This window comes from Apium graveolens, unplaced genomic scaffold (assembly GCF_009905375.1).
Source record: "Apium graveolens cultivar Ventura unplaced genomic scaffold, ASM990537v1 ctg2428, whole genome shotgun sequence".
Taxonomy (NCBI): Eukaryota; Viridiplantae; Streptophyta; class Magnoliopsida; order Apiales; family Apiaceae; genus Apium; species Apium graveolens.
Genome location: NW_027417652.1, coordinates 17,513 through 37,026, shown reverse-complemented (window position 1 = coordinate 37,026; position 19,514 = coordinate 17,513). Strand labels below are relative to the sequence as shown.

Below are 19,514 nucleotides of genomic sequence, written 5' to 3'. Positions count from 1 at the left end.
CTAATTGCATGTACATGATGTTAACATGTTAACTGTACCAATATATGATGGCAAGTGACTCTTATAAGGTGCAAAGTGACTCCAATATGCTAAGAAGTCACTTACATTATTGATAAGAGCCAAAATGTGGCCCAAAATTAACTTGTAGGAAAGGGGTACCAAGAGGTGGTTAAAGGATGTCTAATTGCATGTACATGATGTTAACATGTTAATTGTATCAATATATGGTGACAAGTGACTCTTATAGGGTGCAAAGTGACTCTAATATAGTGAAAAGTGACTTACATGGTTGATTAAAACCAAAATATGGAACAAAATTAACTTATATGAAAGTGGCATTAATAGGTGGTAAAAGGATATCAAATTGGATGTATATGAAGTTAACATGTTAATTGTTGTATTTATGGTGGAAAGTGACTCTTATAGGGTGCAAAGTGACTCTAATACGGTGAAAAGTGATTTACATGGTTGATTAGAAGCAAAATGTGGACCAAAATTGACCTGTATGAAAGTGGAACTAAGAGGTGGTAAAAGGATGTCAAATTGGATGTATATGATTATAACATGTTAATTACACAAATAGATTGTGGAAAGTGACTCATATAGGGTGCAAAATGACTCTAATATGGTGAAAACTGACTTACATGGTTAATTAGAACCAAAATGTGGACCAAAATTGACTCGGATGAATGTGGCACTAAGAGGTGGTAAAAGGATTTCTAATTGCATGTACATGATGTTAACATGTTAGCTGTACCAATATATGATGGCAAGTGACTCTTATAAGGTGCAAAGTGAATCTAATATGGTGAGAAGTTACTTACATGATTGATTAGAGCCAAAATGTGGCCAAAAATAGACTTGTAGGAAAGGGGTACCAAGAGGTGGTCAAAGGATGTCTAATTGCATGTACATGATGTTAACATGTTAATTGTATCAATATATTATGGAAAGTGACTCTTATAGGATGCAAAGTGACTCTAATATGTTGAAAAGTGACTTACATGGTTGATTAGAGCCAAAATGTGGAACAAAATTAACTTGTATTAAAGTAGCATTAATAGGTGGTAAAAGGATGTCAAATTGGATTTATATGATGTTAACATGTTAATTGTTGTATATATGGTGGAAAGTGACTCTTATAGGGTGCAAAGTGACTCTAATATGGTGAAAAGTAACTTACATGGTTGATTAGAACCAAAATGTGGAACAAAATTGACCTGTATGAAATTGGAACTATGAGATGGTAAAAAGATGTCAAATTGGATGTATATGATGTTAACATGTTAATTATACTAATAGATTGTGGAAAGTGAATCATATAGGGTGCAAAATTACTCTAATATGGTAAAAAGTTTTTTTTTTTTTTTTGCTAATTAAAAAATTAATAAAAGAGAAAAGAGAATACAATTCTAGGGGCATACCCCGCGAAATAGGAAAACATCCCAACACAAGACTTCAAGACTTCAAAGTCCTGATCTAACACATAATCCGATACTTAAGAATTCCAGAAAAGAGTTAAAACAATAAAATCTGCAAAGTCCTGTTCTTTTTAATTTCCTGCTGAAAGGAAATGTTGGAGTACAATTTTTCTCTAATTCGAGCCTTAATGTCATTAATCAGTTGATTTGCCATCCGAGGAGGCCCACTTGCATGATTCCTCTTGTTTCTTTCTGCCCAAACAAAATGGAAGGTGGTTGCCACATATAATGAGGCAAAATTTTTCCTTATAGCGTCCACGTTGCCTTGAGTGATATTACCATTTTGAAAAGCTTGCCAACTGAGTGAGATGGGAATAGGGCATTCTTTCAAGATTTGTTGCACATAAGCACAGTTAATAAATAAATGCTCATGAGTCTCCCTGTCATTACAGAGGAAGCAATCAGGGTTGACATTAAACCCAAATCTAACCATTCGGTCTCGAGTCAACAATCTTTGTCTCATAATTAGCCACAAATTAATGGAGAACTTCGGAACCGCATATTTGTGCCATACCAGTTTAATCCAGCTAGGTGCCACCGCTCGAGTTCGTAAAGTATCCCACATATGAGATAAGGAAACAGGCCCTATAAAGTTATTCCACAGGATTCGATCTCGGCGCAAGGGAATAATAGAAGAGCACTGATGCCTCAATTCTATTGCTAGAACATGATTAGTAGGACAGAGATGCCATTCAGTGCCTTCTAGCATATCAGAGACTCTATCTAAAGAGTTGGACTCCATGATCGATATAATAGAGTCCGAGAATACTTGAGAAAGAATTTTACCTCGCATCCAGGGATCATGCCAGAAATAGAAATTAGAATCTACTCCCACCTTATATGAAATATAATTTAGAGCATCACTTCTAGCTTTAAAAAATTTTCGAAGGCCCCAGGAGCATTTACTCGGCATCTTGCGCGTCTAGAATGGTTTCCGTGAAAGAATGGTGAAGTGCACCCATTTAACCCAAATAGAGTTGTAATTATTAATGATTCTCCAAAGCTGATAGAATATAGCACATTTATTCCAAAGGAATAAGTCTTTAAATCCCAATCCTCCTTCGGTTTTTGGATAACAGCAATCACTCCATGCAACCTTAAATTGGCAAGGGCCATGATAGGAGCCACTCCAGAGAAAATGACCAAGAATACTTTGAATTTTCTTTAAGATTCGCTTTGGAAGAAAAAGAAACATCGCCCAATGGTTTTGAATGCCATAAAGCACCACTGCCACCAGCTGAACTCGTCCAGCCAAGCTAATAAATTTGAACGTCCAGTGATCTATTTTCCTGCATAATTTATTGATCAAAGGTTCACAGTCCCGTACCCGGAGTTTGCCAGAAATTAATGGAAGACCCAAATAAGCTACCGGAAGGTTTCCTCTCGAAAACCCAGAAAGATTGATGGCAAATTCCTGAATGTCATTCGGCACATTACCAAAGAAGCACGTGCTTTTCGCACAGTTGGCCTTGAGACCAGAAGAGATAGAGAAATTAGTTACCCCCTGTAAAATTTGAGAAATAGAGTCTCTGTCACCTTTGCTAAAGATAAGAACATCATCCGCAAAAATCAAGTGCGTAAGCTCAATCTGCCTAGCCCTCCAATGAAACTGAAATGAACTAGTATTGGTGGCAGAATTAATGCAAGAAGTTAGAACCTCCATCGCAATGACAAAAAGATAAGGTGATAATGGGTCACCTTGTCTTAAACCTTTACGGGCCCGTATGAAACCTTCCAGGGAGCCATTGATTTTGATAGACATCATGCAGGAAGTAACACAAGCCTTGATCCAATTAATAAACTTAGCAGGAAAATTCATGCGAGAGAGAGTATGAAATAGAAATTCCCAACTAAGCGTATCAAAAGCCTTACAAATATCCAATTTACAAGCGAATCTAGGAGGACCTGAATTGAGGTGATAGTCTTTGCAAAGAGATTGAGCTAATAATACATTATCACCAATAATCCTCCCCGGAATAAATGCAGCTTGATTCGGAGAAATCACAGTAGGCATAATTTCTTTCATTCTTTGGGCAATTAGCTTAGTGATACATTTGTAGATAACATTACAACAAGAGATTGGCCTAAACTGAGACAGATGGGAAGCATTAGCAATTTTAGGAATTAAGGCAACAGCAACTGTATTAATGCATCTAGGCAAGGAATCACATTCAAAGAAAAATAAAATAGCATCAGTAACAAGAGTACCAACAATACTCCAAGCTTTGATAAAGAATTCAGCAGTAAACCCATCTGGCCCAGGGCTTTTGTTCTTAGCCATGCTTTTAAAACTACCATGAATGTCTTCTTTGGAGAAAGGAGCAATTAGGCCATTACAAGAATCTTCAGGAATACTTGGAAGAATTTGCCGCATCAAGAGGTTATCATCCAACCCCAAATCTGGATCCGAACCCACTAGGCCCGTAAAATAGTCCACAGCCGTTCTGGAAATGCTTTCATGAGAAGTATGAGTCACCCCCAAATCATCCTCTAAACTCAAGAGTTTATTAGTGTTCCACCGACCCTTACAAGATTTAAAGAAAAAACCATTGTTACCATCCCCTTTGTTCAACCAGTTAATTCTAGACTTTTGCTTAAGGATTATTTCCTCTGAAAGCAGGGCAGCCTTATATTTAGAGATTAAAAGAAGCTCTTCTTCCCGTTGAGATTGCGACGATGGAGTACTCATACTCGACTGAAAGTCTAGCAGTGCCTGTCTGGTGGTAATAACCTCTTGATGAAGATTACCAACATCTCGATTCAAAATTTTGAGAGCTTTTTTGACATTACGAAGCTTAGAAGAAAGCCTGAACCAAGGAGTTCCCGTAACCTCAATGTCCCATGCTTTCTCGACCACCTGGAGAAAATCTTCATGCTCAATAAGGTGGTTAAAAATTTGAAACGGTTTAGAGAGACGGTCTTTTTGGAGCCCCAAGAGAAGAACTGCAGGGCAATGATCTGAGAGACCTCGGGGCAAGAATTTTGCTGAAGATAAATCAAAAACTTCCAACCATTTAGCATTCACCATAACTCTGTCGAGTTTCCTCTGAAGAGGAGCCACAATATTGCCATCCCTCCAAGTAAAAAATTCCCCTCCGTAATGCAAATCTGTGACTGCTAGATGTTTGACGCATTGCTTAAACTCCACCATAGCTCTATTCCTGTTCGGCAAGTCTCCAGTGGTTTCATTGGCTTCCAAGAAAGCATTAAAATCTCCAAGGAGACACCATGGCAGACTATCTGGACCCATGGGAAGGTCATTCTGAATGGCAAATAATTCATTCCAAAGAGGACGTCGATCAACCAAATCATTATAGGCATAAATTACAGTAACCACACAACTAGAAGACCCATCCCGCCGAGAGACAAAACAAGTAACCTGCTGGGCCGAAGCGCGAAAAACAATAACATTCCACAGAAGAGAGTCCCATCCAAGCCAAATTCTACCATTATAATGGAATTCATAATTATTTAACCAAGTGAATCTTGGAGCGATAATCGAAGAAATAGAAACAAAATTTTCCTTTTTGACATGAGTTTCAAGGAGAGCACAAAAACTAATCTTATTAGTGCTAAAGAAATCCTTGACGAAGGCTATCTTCGAATTTAGCCCTCGTATGTTGTAGGAACAAAAATCTATCTCCATAATAAATTATTTTGATAGAGGTGGGGATGCCTTCCCCAAGCTATTACGCTTCTTCTGCTTTTTTCTGGAGCTCCGAGAACCTGAAGCAGGCCCAGCACAGTTGGCATTGGCCACAGACTGTTTAAGTTCAATTTCATCCACTGACCTGAGGTTTTTAAAATTACTAGGCAAAAAAGGTGACGCATCATCCTCACCATTGTCCAAATTATCCAGATTACGACTCTTTCGTTTCACCTCAGTCCATCCTTCCTCAGTTTTGTGAGATTCGCCGATGATATCATTGATAATATGACTGTCAGCCTGAGCCTCCAGGTTTTTATCAGCACTCTCAACTTCTCCATGAATTCCAGCATCTCTACCAGTTTCAACACCATCCAGTTTCTGCTCCTTGTTTTTTTGAATCCAAACACGTTTAATTCTAGGACAAACTGCAGCCGTATGACCCAGAGATTTGCATCCAACACAGACCAGGGGTCTAGCTAAATAAGAGACCTGAACTATCTCCACCGAAGTATCATTAGAGACAGGATCCAGCACAGTCGCTTTAATTTCATTCGGAAGAGGGTCCCCAATGGTATATTGCACACACATTTTTGCAAAGGGAATAATGTCCAATTTAGACGTAAGATTGTCTGCTCCTAGAGGTCGACCTATTACACTAGCAAGCCGACTCAAACCTTCATCCGTCCAGTAACACAATGGGATGTTACTCAGTTTAATCCATAAAGGCATGGACTTGATACATTCAGCCCCCGGCTTCAATCCCCAACCCGTGACCACCATGGGCCGTTGCCCAATATACCACGTTCCTCTTGAAAGGAAAGCATTCATGCTGTTAGAGTCTGAGAATCTAAACACAAAAGTTGTCGCATCTTTTTGATAGACATTAGTTAAACCCCTCTTTCTCCAAAACGTGTCTACAAATTCCGCCACTCTGCGAAAGCTCTGGTGACCTTTAGTAAAGGTACCCAATACACAGTTCAAAAATTTATCATTTCCCCTTTTCAACACTTCCACCGGAGGAACTACAATGTCAGATTTATCCTCCACAGGATAATAGTCAAATTTTGCCTTAATTTCTTCCTTATTGAACATGCTAGCCCAAGATTTTGCACCTTCCTTCCCCTCCTCCTTATCCTCCTTTTCTTTTCCAAGATTATCTTTCGCACCCGAGACACCAACTGAATCAGGTGTTTTTGAATCATTTTTCTCACCATTCTTGAGTATACCCTTCAAAGGACCTTGCCCCTTGACCCCAGCCTCTAAATTGCAATGGGGAACATCCGCAAACACCTTATCTACCTTCAGATTTCCAACTTTCTTGCTCACAAACTTACCCGGAAAAATTTGCGGGAGGCCAAATTCATCCCTATCAATAAATCTCCCTGCAGTGCCCTGTAAATCCTCATTAAAATCTCTGTCTTCTTTTAACATCTCAATCTCCGCATCCTTTAGAGAAATCCCACTCCGGAAAATTATGTCCCTTAACTTTGCATTTAGCTCCCTCTCCCTCAAAAGATCTTCCCTCTCAGCCTTATTACTAGCAAAGGCTGCCTTGGCCACTCTACTAGCCGTAGCTTTCTCCATAGCATCAATATGGGTTTCATGATGGAATTCTTCATCCGAAGATTCCCAGTCTTCAACTGTCACTTTCTCCACCGGTATACCACCTTCAAGCGAACTTTCTATAACCTCATCCTCCCTAGATAAACCCCCACTTGGAACTAAAACCGAAAAGTCCTCAACTTCCCTCCGAGCCTGAGTTACCTCTAACTCATCTTGTTCAACCAAGTCCTGTTCTTTAACATCGGATTCACCCACACCTGCCCCTCCTCGTAGACGAAGAACCTTATATCGCCCTTCCTTCGGCGAATAAGAGTCCTTAGCCAGTAATCTTTCATAGCTAATATCAAGTTGTCCAGCAAAACCCCCTTTTTTAGTAGACGCAATATACCCAGTATCGGGTATAGCATCTCCATATTGCGCCTTTACGCTATGAATTAGCTCATCGCTCTTCATTAAGAGCTTAGCCGCAGAGTTCATGAGCTTTACTTTCTCGTCTGACTCATTCACAATCTTAACTGCTTCAGATCTTGAGTAGCCCAAGTTTTGAGCAGCCTTATAATCCTTGTCCAGACCCTCCCGAATAACCTTGTAATCTTGAACCATTATCATAGCTTCCATCCTAGTAAATCCTTGTGCTTGATAGAATCCCAGTTGCAAGTTGACATCTTCTCCAACCGAAAAATCATCCAAAGCAACAAGAACACTAAAACAAAAGGCAATAAAAATAAAAATAATAATATTAAGTAAGAAATATAGTGTTTAGGTGAAAGAGGTTAAGAAGGAGAGATGGATTCGTGAGGGGATATGTTTAGATCTGATGAATGGAGGTAGAAAAGGGGCTAAAAACAAGAGGCGGCTAGGGTTAAGAAGAAGATGGCTAAGTAATTTCTAGAGAGAAGGGAGAGAAAAATTTTAGAGAGAGAAACATTGCAACTACATTTTGGCTCTTAGCATGTACATGATGTTAACATGTTAATTGTACCAATATATGATGGCAAGTGACTCTTATAAGGTGCAAAGTGACTCTAATATGGTGAGAAGTCACTTACATGATTGATAAAAGCCAAAATGTGGCCCAAAATTAACTTGTAGGAAAGGGGTACCAAGAGGTGGTTAAAGGATGTCTAATTGCACGTACAAGATGTTAACATGTTAATTGTATCAATATATGGTGACATGTGACTCTTATAGGGTGCAAAGTGACTTAATATGGTGAAAAGTCACTTACATGGTTGATTAAAGCCAAAATGTGCAACAAAATTAAGTTGTATGAAAGTGGCATTAATAGGTGGTAAAAGGATATCAAATTGGATGTATATGATGTTAACATGTTAATTGTTGTATTTATGGTGGAAAGTGACTCTTCTAGGGAGCAAAGTGACTCTAATATGGTGAAAAGTGACTTACATGGTTGATTAGAACCAAAATGTGGAACAAAATTCACCTGTATGAAAGTGGAACTAAGAGGTGGTAAAAGCATGTTAAATTGGATGTATATGATGTTAACATGTTAATTATACAAGTAGATTGTGGAAACTGACACACATATAGGGTGCAAAATGACTATAATATGGTGAAAAGTGACTTATATGGTTAATTAGAACCAAAATGTGGACCAAAATTGACTCGGATGAATTTGGCACTAAGAGGTGGTAAAAGGATTTCTAATTGCATGTACATGATGTTAACATGTTAATTGTACCAATATATGATGGCAAGTGACTCTTATAACGGCCAAAGTGACTCTAATTTGGTGAGAAGTCACTTACATGATTGATTAGAGCCAAAATGTGGCCAAAAATTGACTTGTAGGAAAGGGGTACCAAGAAGTGGTTAAAGGATGTCTAATTGCATGTACATGATGTTAACATGTTAATTGTATCAATATATGGTGGAAAGTGACTCTTATAGGATGCAAAGTGACTCTAATATGGTGAAAAGTGACTTACATGGTTAATTAGAACCAAAATGTGGACCAAAATTTACTCGGATGAATGTGGCACTAAGAGGTGGTAAAAGGATTTCTAATTGCATGTACATGATGTTAACATGTTAACTGTACCAATATATGATGGCAAGTGACTCTTATAAGGTGCAAAGTGACTCTAATATGCTGAGAAGTCACTTACATGATTGATTAGAGCCAAAATGTGGCCAAAAATTGACTTGTAGGAAAGGGGTACCAAGAGGTGGTTAAAGGATTTCTAATTGCATGTACAAGATGTTAACATGCTAATTGTATCAATATATGGTGACAGTCATCTTATAAGATGCAAAGTGTCTCTAATATGGTAAGAAGTCACTTACATGATTGATTAGAGCCAAAATGTGGCCAAAAATTGACTCGTTGGAAAGGGGTACCAAGAGGTGGTTATAGGATGTCTAATTGCATGAACATGATGTTAACATGTTAATTGTATCAATATATGGTGGAAAGTGACTCTTATAGGATGCAAAGTGACTCTAATATGTTGAAAAGTGACTTACATGGTTGATTAGAACCAAAATGTGGAACAAAATTGACCTGTAGGAACTTGGAACTAAGAGGTGGTAAAAAGATGTCAAATTGGATGTATATGATGTTAACATGTTAATTATACTAATAGATTGTGGAAAGTGAATCATATAGGGTGCAAAATGACTCTAATATGGTGAAAAGTGACTTACATGGTTAATTAGAACCAAAATGTGCACCAAAATTGACTTGTATGAATGTGGCACTAAGAGGTGGTAAAAAGATTTCTAATTGCATGTACATGATGTTAACATGTTAACTGTACCAATATATGATGGCAAGTGACTCTTATAAGGTGCAAAGTGACTCTAATATGCTGAGAAGTCACTTACATGATTGATAAGATCCAAAATGTGGCCCAAAATTAACTTGTAGGAAAGGGGTACCAAGAGGTGGTTAAAGGATGTCTAATTGCATGTACATGATGTTAACATGTTAATTGTATCAATATATGGTGACAAGTGACTCTTATAGGGTGCAAAGTGACTCTAATATAGTGAAAAGTGACTTACATGGTTGATTAAAACCAAAATGTGGAACAAAATTAACTTATATGAAAGTGGCATTAATAGGTGGTAAAAGGATATCAAATTGGATGTATATGAAGTTAACATATTAATTGTTGTATTTATGGTGGAAAGTGACTCTTATAGGGTGCAAAGTGACTCTAATACGGTGAAAAGTGATTTACATGGTTGATTAGAAGCAAAATGTGGACCAAAATTGACCTGTATGAAAGTGGAATTAAGAGGTGGTAAAAGGATGTCAAATTGGATGTATATGATTATAACATGTTAATTACACAAATAGATTGTGGAAAGTGACTCATATAGGGTGCAAAATGACTCTAATATGGTGAAAACTGACTTACATGGTTAATTAGAACCAAAATGTGGACCAAAATTGACTCGGATGAATGTGGCACTAAGAGGTGGTAAAAGGATTTCTAATTGCATGTACATGATGTTAACATGTTAGTTGTACCAATATATGATGGCAAGTGACTCTTATAAGGTGCAAAGTGAATCTAATATGGTGAGAAGTTACTTACATGATTGATTAGAGCCAAAATGTGGCCAAAAATAGACTTGTAGGAAAGGGGTACCAAGAGGTGGTCAAAGGATGTCTAATTGCATGTACATGATGTTAACATGTTAATTGTATCAATATATTGTGGAAAGTGACTCTTGTAGGATGCAAAGTGACTCTAATATGTTGAAAAGTGACTTACATGGTTGATTAGAGCCAAAATGTGGAACAAAATTAACTTGTATTAAAGTAGCATTAATAAGTGGTAAAAGGATGTCAAATTGGATTTATATGATGTTAACATGTTAATTGTTGTATATATGGTGGAAAGTGACTCTTATAGGGTGCAAAGTGACTCTAATATGGTGAAAAGTAACTTACATGGTTGATTAGAACCAAAATGTGGAACAAAATTGACCTGTATGAAATTGGAACTAAGAGATGGTAAAAAGATGTCAAATTGGATGTATATGATGTTAACATGTTAATTATACTAATAGATTGTGGAAAGTGAATCATATAGGGTGCATGTAACACCCCCAGATCCGGGGTCGGGGATCCGGGTCGTCACGGTCTTTCTTTCCACAATATCACTTCACTTAATTAATAAATAACCTTATGCTGTGACCCCACACTAACACACACCACAACCCGTTATAGTCTCAGAGATGAAATTTAAATAAGTACAAGTCTTTGAATCCACAATTTAAAAGTTATTACAACCCAAAATGATTACTTGATAAATTTACAGTTAATTGCCATTATCTGCCACAAGTTATAATTATACATAATTGATTCTCGAAAGTAGATGGTCTGATCTACAATAGATCTACCTCTGCAGCTATAGCAGCTACAACATCAACGGGAAGACGCAGGACGCTTCCCACGCGCTTGCGCTGGGTCTGCTGGAGTCTGGCCATCTTTCCTAACTGTTGTTGTGTGATGAAGAAATAAAGCAAGGGTGAGCAGCAAGCCCACCAAAATAATATGTATAATGATTAACAATATATGAGCCTTCTTATAGTACTCATGAAAGTCTTGGTCAAAAGAAATGAACCAAGTTGATATCTTAATGCGATGAAGTCGCAAAATATTCAGTATATATATATATATACATATATACTTTTCAAAATATTGGAAGTCCTCTTCCATGCACAATATACACAAAGTCCCAGTGTATAACTGTATAAAAAAATATCGTTGCAAGGTGATCTCATATATCTAACCTTGTCTCAACGTTTTTTTCTGAAAATCTTTGTCATTCATAAGACAATTATTAATTAGATATAAGTTTAAAAGATGAGGTTACCAAATACCCCAATATACTTATATCTTTCCCAATACTACTTGAACTACCACCGTTCAAGTTATAATCAGTTTCAAAAGTTCATCACATAGATGAGACTACAAGACAAGATTTGAATAGATTCAATCTTTGAAATATTATTGAATGAAATAAAGTTACGAGATACTTTATTTAGTCCCGATATATATATATCCACATATATATATCTCTTAAATATTTCCTGGAACCTCTGTTATGTAAAGTATGAACAGAGTTTGAAACATCCAATGAATTTTGGAAAGGAAAAGAAAACCTTTGGCATAAACCAGATATCTTGCTGATCAGGCAAAGATACCCATTAGTAACCTTTTCTACTAGTAGATGGACGAATTCCCCACTGGTCATCACCCTGGTCATAATTAGGACCTTATGCTGGACTGCCACTCAGCCACTTATGCATTTGATGGACTCCCACTGAGCCACTTACACTATCATGGACGCCCACTGCGCCCATGTTGCTTATGCCGACTCAATAGATGGACTTACTTCCCGAACGTTGGGTAAGTAATCAATTCATTTACCAAAACTGCAACCTTGTTGCGAATATAAAATACACCACAGAGCCGGATTCCCCAGGTTTTGAACGAGTATTTAAATCCCCTTTAAAAGGAAGATCTTAAATATAAAAATGAGTTTTGGGATCCGCTCTAACTTTTAAAAATCATTTTGAAGACTCGAAAACACATTAAAGAGTGTTTGGAGTAAAGCTGATTTAATGAAGTAAATCAGTTCCTAGAATATTTAGAAAATGACTGAATATTATTATTTAAATAATATTCCCATAAAGAATAATCTTTTATAAAAATAATTGAAGTAGAAGTTTTAAAACTTATACTTGAAAAGGGTATTAAATAACCAAAGATATACTTATATGAAAGTATTATCTTTATTTGAATAATCGAAAATAAGTTTGATTATTAACACCTTATTCTTTAATAAAATAAAGAATATATTTCAGCAAATAATCGGAGTCATAGATCCTCAAGTGAATATTTAAATAATATTCATTAAATAATATAAACTGAGTCATAAGCCTTCGAATGAATATTCAAATAATATTCAATAAATAATATAAAAGAGTCATAAGCCCTCGAATGAATATTCAAATAATATTCAGATAAATAAATAAAAGGAGTCATACGCCTTCGAATAATATTCAAAATAATATTCATTAATAAAGTAAAAGGAGTCATAAGTCCTCGAATGAATATTCAAAATAATATTCAATAATAAAATAAAGTTAAAGTTATCGAATAAACCTTATTCGATTAATAGTTTTAAAAACTATATCCATATATATATATATAAATAAATATATATATATATATATAATATACTCGGGAACATCGACTCCCGGTTTAGAAATATGTTCACCTTTTATCCCCTATACTAAGGGTATACGCAACTACTTGCTTATTTCTAGCATAGGTATTATGCAACTATAAGCATTGAAATCAACAGATAGATAACCAGATTACGAAACAGACATGCATATATACCATATTAGCATGCTCCAATATATCGCAAAATTTGCTAATAACAATCATGCAATATCACAAGATAATGCATATACATATATTTACATCACAGCAACAGTATAACGGGTAGAAAACTTGCCTGAGCGACTGGGGTTACGAATGGCTCGGGACGAGTCTGGTAACCTATAAACAACAAGTAAGTTGGAATTAAACCAAAGTCACTTGTAAATCTATACTTTAACTAACTTAGACTCTAACGCTTGTTTTGCGCTCACTGATTCGCTTAAGCCACTCGGGTACCCTCGGCTCCACCATTTTTAATAATTTAACCTTTACGAGTTTTAAAGCGATTCCTTCGCGAGTGTCTTACCAACTGCCTAACACACTTACCATAAATGTTTATACATTAATTAACCCTTTTTGGTCTTTAATCTATGTTTCAAAGTAAGGCGAGGGGAAAAGTTTCGTTCGCGAAACGCCGTTACTTGAAACGGTCGTTTCTCCTAAACCGTGCATCGGAATCGAACGAACTACATATCAAAACGAAGCTCGTAACATGAGCTATCTAAACATGGCAGTGGTCATAATCTAGCAGGGGGTTCTCGGGTCCTAATGTTATGCACAAAAACAGTCTACAGGAAATCGGACGTTACGACGGCTATGTTTACGCGATTTCCCAAACTTTAAACCATTCAATACCAACCACAAATCAACCCCAAATCAATCATACAACCAATATCCCTCCAAACCACATCATAACAGCCCCAACAAGTCCACATTAACCATTTATACTTATTCCTCACATGAACTAAAGGCTTTACTTAGGTTCTTTAACTAATTACCAAGATTTACAACTCCAACAATGCAATAAAACCAACTAATCTCTACAAACTCAACCAAACCTCAACCAATCAAGCATCATGCCTCACATATGCTATATCAAACACATTCAATCCTAATTACTCAAAACTAAAGCTAGGGTTTGTAGTTTATACCTTCCTTGGAGAGTGGAGAATCAAGAGAATGGCTTGGAATCACCCTTAAAGTCCTTATCCAAGCTTAATCTAAACAAAACTTCAAGAACACAAATTTTAGTTCTTGAAAACACTATTCACCATCTTCTTTCATGATTTATAGAAAAGATTGGCTTGGAATTAGAAGCTTAAACTTATAGGAAGTATGTAACTATCCATGGGGAAGCTTAGATAATTACCTTGCTAAATAGTAAGTGGAGGAGCTTGGACTTCCATTTTCTAAGAAAAGCACCCGAGAGCTTCAAGGAGAAGAAGAGAGATTTTTTTTGTGTTTTGTGATTTGTTTTGCTTGGTTGCTAGATTTTTGTTTTGTTTTAGGCCAATTACCCATTTACCCTTGATTTTGTGTGGTTAACAATCCACCACATTTCCTTCCCTTCTATGTCATGCTTGCATCACTTTGCTATGTCATCCTCCCTTCCTTGTCCTCTTTCTATTGGTTGGATGACATCATTCCCACTAATCCCTTTGATTAACTTCCTAATCGTTTGCCTAATGACCGCTGATCTGTTATACGGTTCGCTTAACTTTCGTTTTCGTTTATCGTTTGAAGGATCATACCCGGGATCTTATTACTTAGGTTCCCTTAACCTTTCTCAATACATTGTATTCCTTTTATGATCCTCTCTTATAATCCTTTAATTTAAATCCTTTTTATCCTGTTACCTTATACTCAATTCTCTCCGTATCTAGTGGATTTCCGGGAAAAATCAAAGTGTTCGGATTTGGATTCTGACGATCTTTACATACACTTATATCCCATATAAAGTACTAATAAAATCTCAGAATATCCATATCAGAACCCCTACATAGTGTGGCATGAACAGTTTTCTCATTCAGCAAAAACACTATTCATAAGGGTTTCAAAAATTTCCAAAAATTGGGGTTATTACAGTGCAAAATGACTCTAATATGGTAAAAAGATTTCTAATTGCATGTACATGATGTTAACATATTAATTGTACCAATATATGATGGCAAGTGACTCTTATAAGGTGCAAAGTGACTCTAATATGGTGAGAAGTCACTTACATGATTGATAAAAGCCAAAATGTGGCCCAAAATTAACTTGTAGGAAAGGAGTACCAAGAGGTGGTTAAAGGATGTCTAATTGCATGTACAAGATGTTAACATGTTAATTGTATCAATATATGGTGACATGTGACTCTTATAGGGTGCAAAGTGAATTAATATGGTGAAAAGTCACTTACATGGTTGATTAAAGCCAAAATGTGCAACAAAATTAAGTTGTATGAAAGTGGCATTAATAGGTGGTAAAAGGATATCAAATTGGATGTATATGATGTTAACATGTTAATTGTTGTATTTATGGTGGAAAGTGACTCTTATATGGTGAGAAGTCACTTACATGATTGATTAGAGCCAAAATGTGGCCAAAAATTGACTTGTTGGAAAGGGGTACCAAGAGGTGGTTAAAGGATGTCTAATTGCATGTACATGATGTTAACATGTTAATTGTATCAATATATGGTGGAAAGTGACTCTTATACGATGCAAAGTGACTCTAATATGTTGAAAAGTGACTTACATGGTTGATTAGAACCAAAATGCGGAACAAAATTGACCTGTATGAAATTGGAACTAAGAGGTAGTAAAAAGATGTCAAATTGGTTGTATAAGATGTTAACATGTTAATTATACTAATAGATGGTGGAAAGTGAATCATATAGGGTGCAAAATGACTCTAATATGGTGAAAAGTGACTTACATGGTTAATTAGAACCAAAATGTGGACCAAAATTGACTTGTATGAATGTGGCACTAGGAGATGGTAAAAAGATTTCTAATTGCATGTACATGATGTTAACATGTTAATTGTACCAATATATGATGGCAAGTGACTCTTATAAGGTGCAAAGTGACTCTAATATGGTGAGAAGTCACTTACATGATTGATAAGAGCCAAAATGTGGCCCAAAATTAACTTGTAGGAAAGGGGTACCAAGAGGTGGTTAAAGGATGTCTAATTGCATGTACATAATGTTAACATGTTAATTGTATCAATATATGGTGACAAGTGACTCTTATAGGGTGCAAAGTGACTCTAATATAGTGAAAAGTGACTTACATGGTTGATTAAAACCAAAATGTGGAACAAAATTAACTTATATGAAAGTGGCATTAATAGGTGGTAAAAGGATATCAAATTGGAAGTATATGAAGTTAACATGTTAATTGTTGTATTTATTGTAGAAAGTGACTCTTATAGGGTGCAAAGTGACTCTAATATGGTGAAAAGTGATTTACATGGTTGATTAGAAGCAAAATGTGGAACAAAATTGCCCTCTATGAAATTGGAACTAAGAGGTGGTAAAGGATGTCAAATTGGATGTATATGATGTTAACATGTTAATTACACAAATAGATTGTGGAAAGCGACTCACATAGGGTGCAAAATGACTCTAATATGGTGAAAACTGACTTACATGGTTAATTAGAACCAAAATGTGGACCAAAATTGACTCGGATGAATGTGGCACTAAGAGGTGGTAAAAGGATTTCTAATTGCATGTACATGATGTTAACATGTTAGCTGTACCAATATATGATGGCAAGTGAGTCTTATAAGGTGCAAAGTGACTCTAATATGGTGAGAAGTCACTTACATGATTGATAAGAGCCAAAATGTGGCCCAAAATTAACTTGTAGGAAAGGGGTACCAAGAGGTGGTTAAAGGATGTCTAATTGCATATACATGATGTTAACATGTTAATTGTATCAATATATGGTGACAAGTGACTCTTATAGGGTGCAAAGTGACTCTAATATGGTGAAAAGTGACTTACATGGTTGATTAGAACCAAAATGTGGAACAAAATTAACTTGTATGAAAGTGGCATTAATAGGTGGTAAAAGATATCAAATTGGATGTATATGAAGTTAACATGTTAATTGTTGTATTTATGGTGGAAAGTGACTCTTATAGGGTGCAAAGTGACTCTGATATGGTGAAAAGTGATTTACATGGTTGATTAGAAGCAAAATGTGGACCAAAATTGACCTGTATGAAAGTGGAACTAAGAGGTGGTAAAAGGATGTCAAATTGGATGTATATGATGTTAACATGTTACTTACACAAATAGATTGCGGAAAGTGACTCATATAAGGTGCAAAATGACTCTAATATGGTGAAAAGTGACTTATATGGTTAATTAGAACCAAAATGTGGACCAAAATTGACTCGGATGAATGTGGCAGTAAGAGGTGGTAAAAGAATTTCTAATTGCATGTACATGATGTTAAGATGTTAGCTGTACCAATATATGATGGCAAGTGACTCTTATAAGGTGCAAAGTGACTCTAATATGGTGAGAAGTGACTTACATGATTGATTAGAGCCAAAATGTGGCAAAAAATAGACTTGTAGGAAAGGGGTACCAAGAGGTGGTTAAAGGATGTCTAATTGCATGTACATGATGTTAACATGTTAATTGTATCAATATATAGTGGAAAGTGACTCTTATAGGATGCAAAGTGACTCTAATATGTTGAAAAGTGACTTACATGGTTGATTAGAGCCAAAATGTGGAACAAAATTAACTTGTGTGAAAGTAGCATTAATAGGTGTTAAAAAGATGTCAAATTGGATGTATATGATGTTAACATGTTAATTGTTGTATATATGGTGGAAAGTGACTGTTATAGGGTGCAAAGTGACTCTAATATGGTGAAAAGTGACTTACATGGTTGATTAGAACCAAAATGTGGAATAAAATTGACCTGTATGAAATTGGAACTAAGAGGTGGTAAAAAGATGTCAAATTGGATGTATATGATGTTAACACGTTAATTATACTAATAGATTGTGGAAAGTGAATCATATAGGGTGTAAAATAACTCTAATATGGTGAAAAGTGACTTACATGGTTAATTAGAACCAAAATGTGGACCAAAATTGACTTGTATGAATGTGGCACTAAGAGATGGTAAAAAGATTTCTAATTGCATGTACATGATGATAACATGTTAGTTGTACCAATATATGATGGCAAGTGACTCTTATAAGGTGCAAAGTGACTCTAATATGGTGAGAAGTGACTTACATGATTGATTAGAGCCAAAATGTGGCAAAAAATAGACTTGTAGGAAAGGGGTACCAAGAGGTGGTTAAAGGATGTCTAATTGCAAGTACATGATGTTAACATGTTAATTGTATCAATATATAGTCGAAAGTGACTCTTATAGGATGCAAAGTGACTCTAATATGTTGAAATGTGACTTACATGGTTGATTAGAGCCAAAATGTGGAACAAAATTAACTTGAATGAAAGTAGCATTAATAGGTGGTAAAAGGATGTCAAATTGGATGTATATGATGTTAACATGTTAATTGTTGTATATATGGTGGAAAGTGACTGTTATAGGGTGCAAAGTGACTCTAATATGGTGAAAAGTGACTTACATGGTTGATTAGAACCAAAATGTGGAACAAAATTGACCTGTATGAAATTGGAACTAAGAGGTGGTAAAAAGATGTCAAATTAGATGTATATGATGTTAACATGTTAATTATACAAATAGATTGTGGAAAGTGAATCATATAGGGTGCAAAATGACTCAAATATGGTGAAAAGTGGCTTACATGGACTTACATGGTTAATTAGAACCAAAATGTGGACCAAAAATGACTTGTATGAATGTGGCACTAAGTGGTGGTAAAAAGATTTATAATTGCATGTACATGATGTTAACATGTTAATTGTACCAATATATGATGGCAAGTGACTCTAATAAGGTGCAAAGTGACTCTAATATGGTGAGAAGTCACTTACATGATTGATAAGAGCCAAAATGTGGCCCAAAATTAACTTGTAGGAAAGGGGTACCAAGAGGTGGTTAAAGGATGTCTAATTGCATGTACATGATGTTAACATGTTAATTGTATCAATATATGGTGACAAGTGACTCTTATAGGGTGCAAAGTGACTCTAATATAGTGAAAAGTGACTTACATGGTTGATTAAAACCAAAATGTGGAACAAAATTAACTTATATGAAAGTGGCATTAATAGGTGGTAAAAGGATATCAAATTGGAAGTATATGAAGTTAACATGTTAATTGTTGTATTTATTGTAGAAAGTGACTCTTATAGGGTGCAAAGTGACTCTAATATGGTGAAAAGTGATTTACATGGTTGATTAGAAGCAAAATGTGGAACAAAATTGCCCTCTATGAAATTGGAACTAAGAGGTGGTAAAGGATGTCAAATTGGATGTATATGATGTTAACATGTTAATTACACAAATAGATTGTGGAAAGCGACTCACATAGGGTGCAAAATGACTCTAATATGGTGAAAACTGACTTACATGGTTAATTAGAACCAAAATGTGGACCAAAATTGACTCGGATGAATGTGGCACTAAGAGGTGGTAAAAGGATTTCTAATTGCATGTAC

At 35.8% G+C, this 19,514-nt stretch overlaps 1 protein-coding gene across 1 annotated transcript; it reads right to left on the bottom strand.

Moving 5' to 3' along the window:
• Positions 1-1,518: 1,518 nt before the first annotated feature.
• Positions 1,519-2,223, bottom strand: LOC141700491 (uncharacterized). The gene has a single exon (XM_074504235.1). The coding sequence runs from the start codon at positions 2,221-2,223 to the stop codon at positions 1,519-1,521; it is 705 nt and encodes a 234-aa protein (XP_074360336.1).
• Between the last annotated feature and the right edge of the window lie 17,291 nt (positions 2,224-19,514).

Bases quoted from the DNA above. Each gene is read 5' to 3' on its own strand.
- LOC141700491 (XM_074504235.1), bottom strand. From the start codon at position 2,223: ATGGAGTCCAACTCTTTAGATAGAGTCTCTGATATGCTAGAAGGCACT.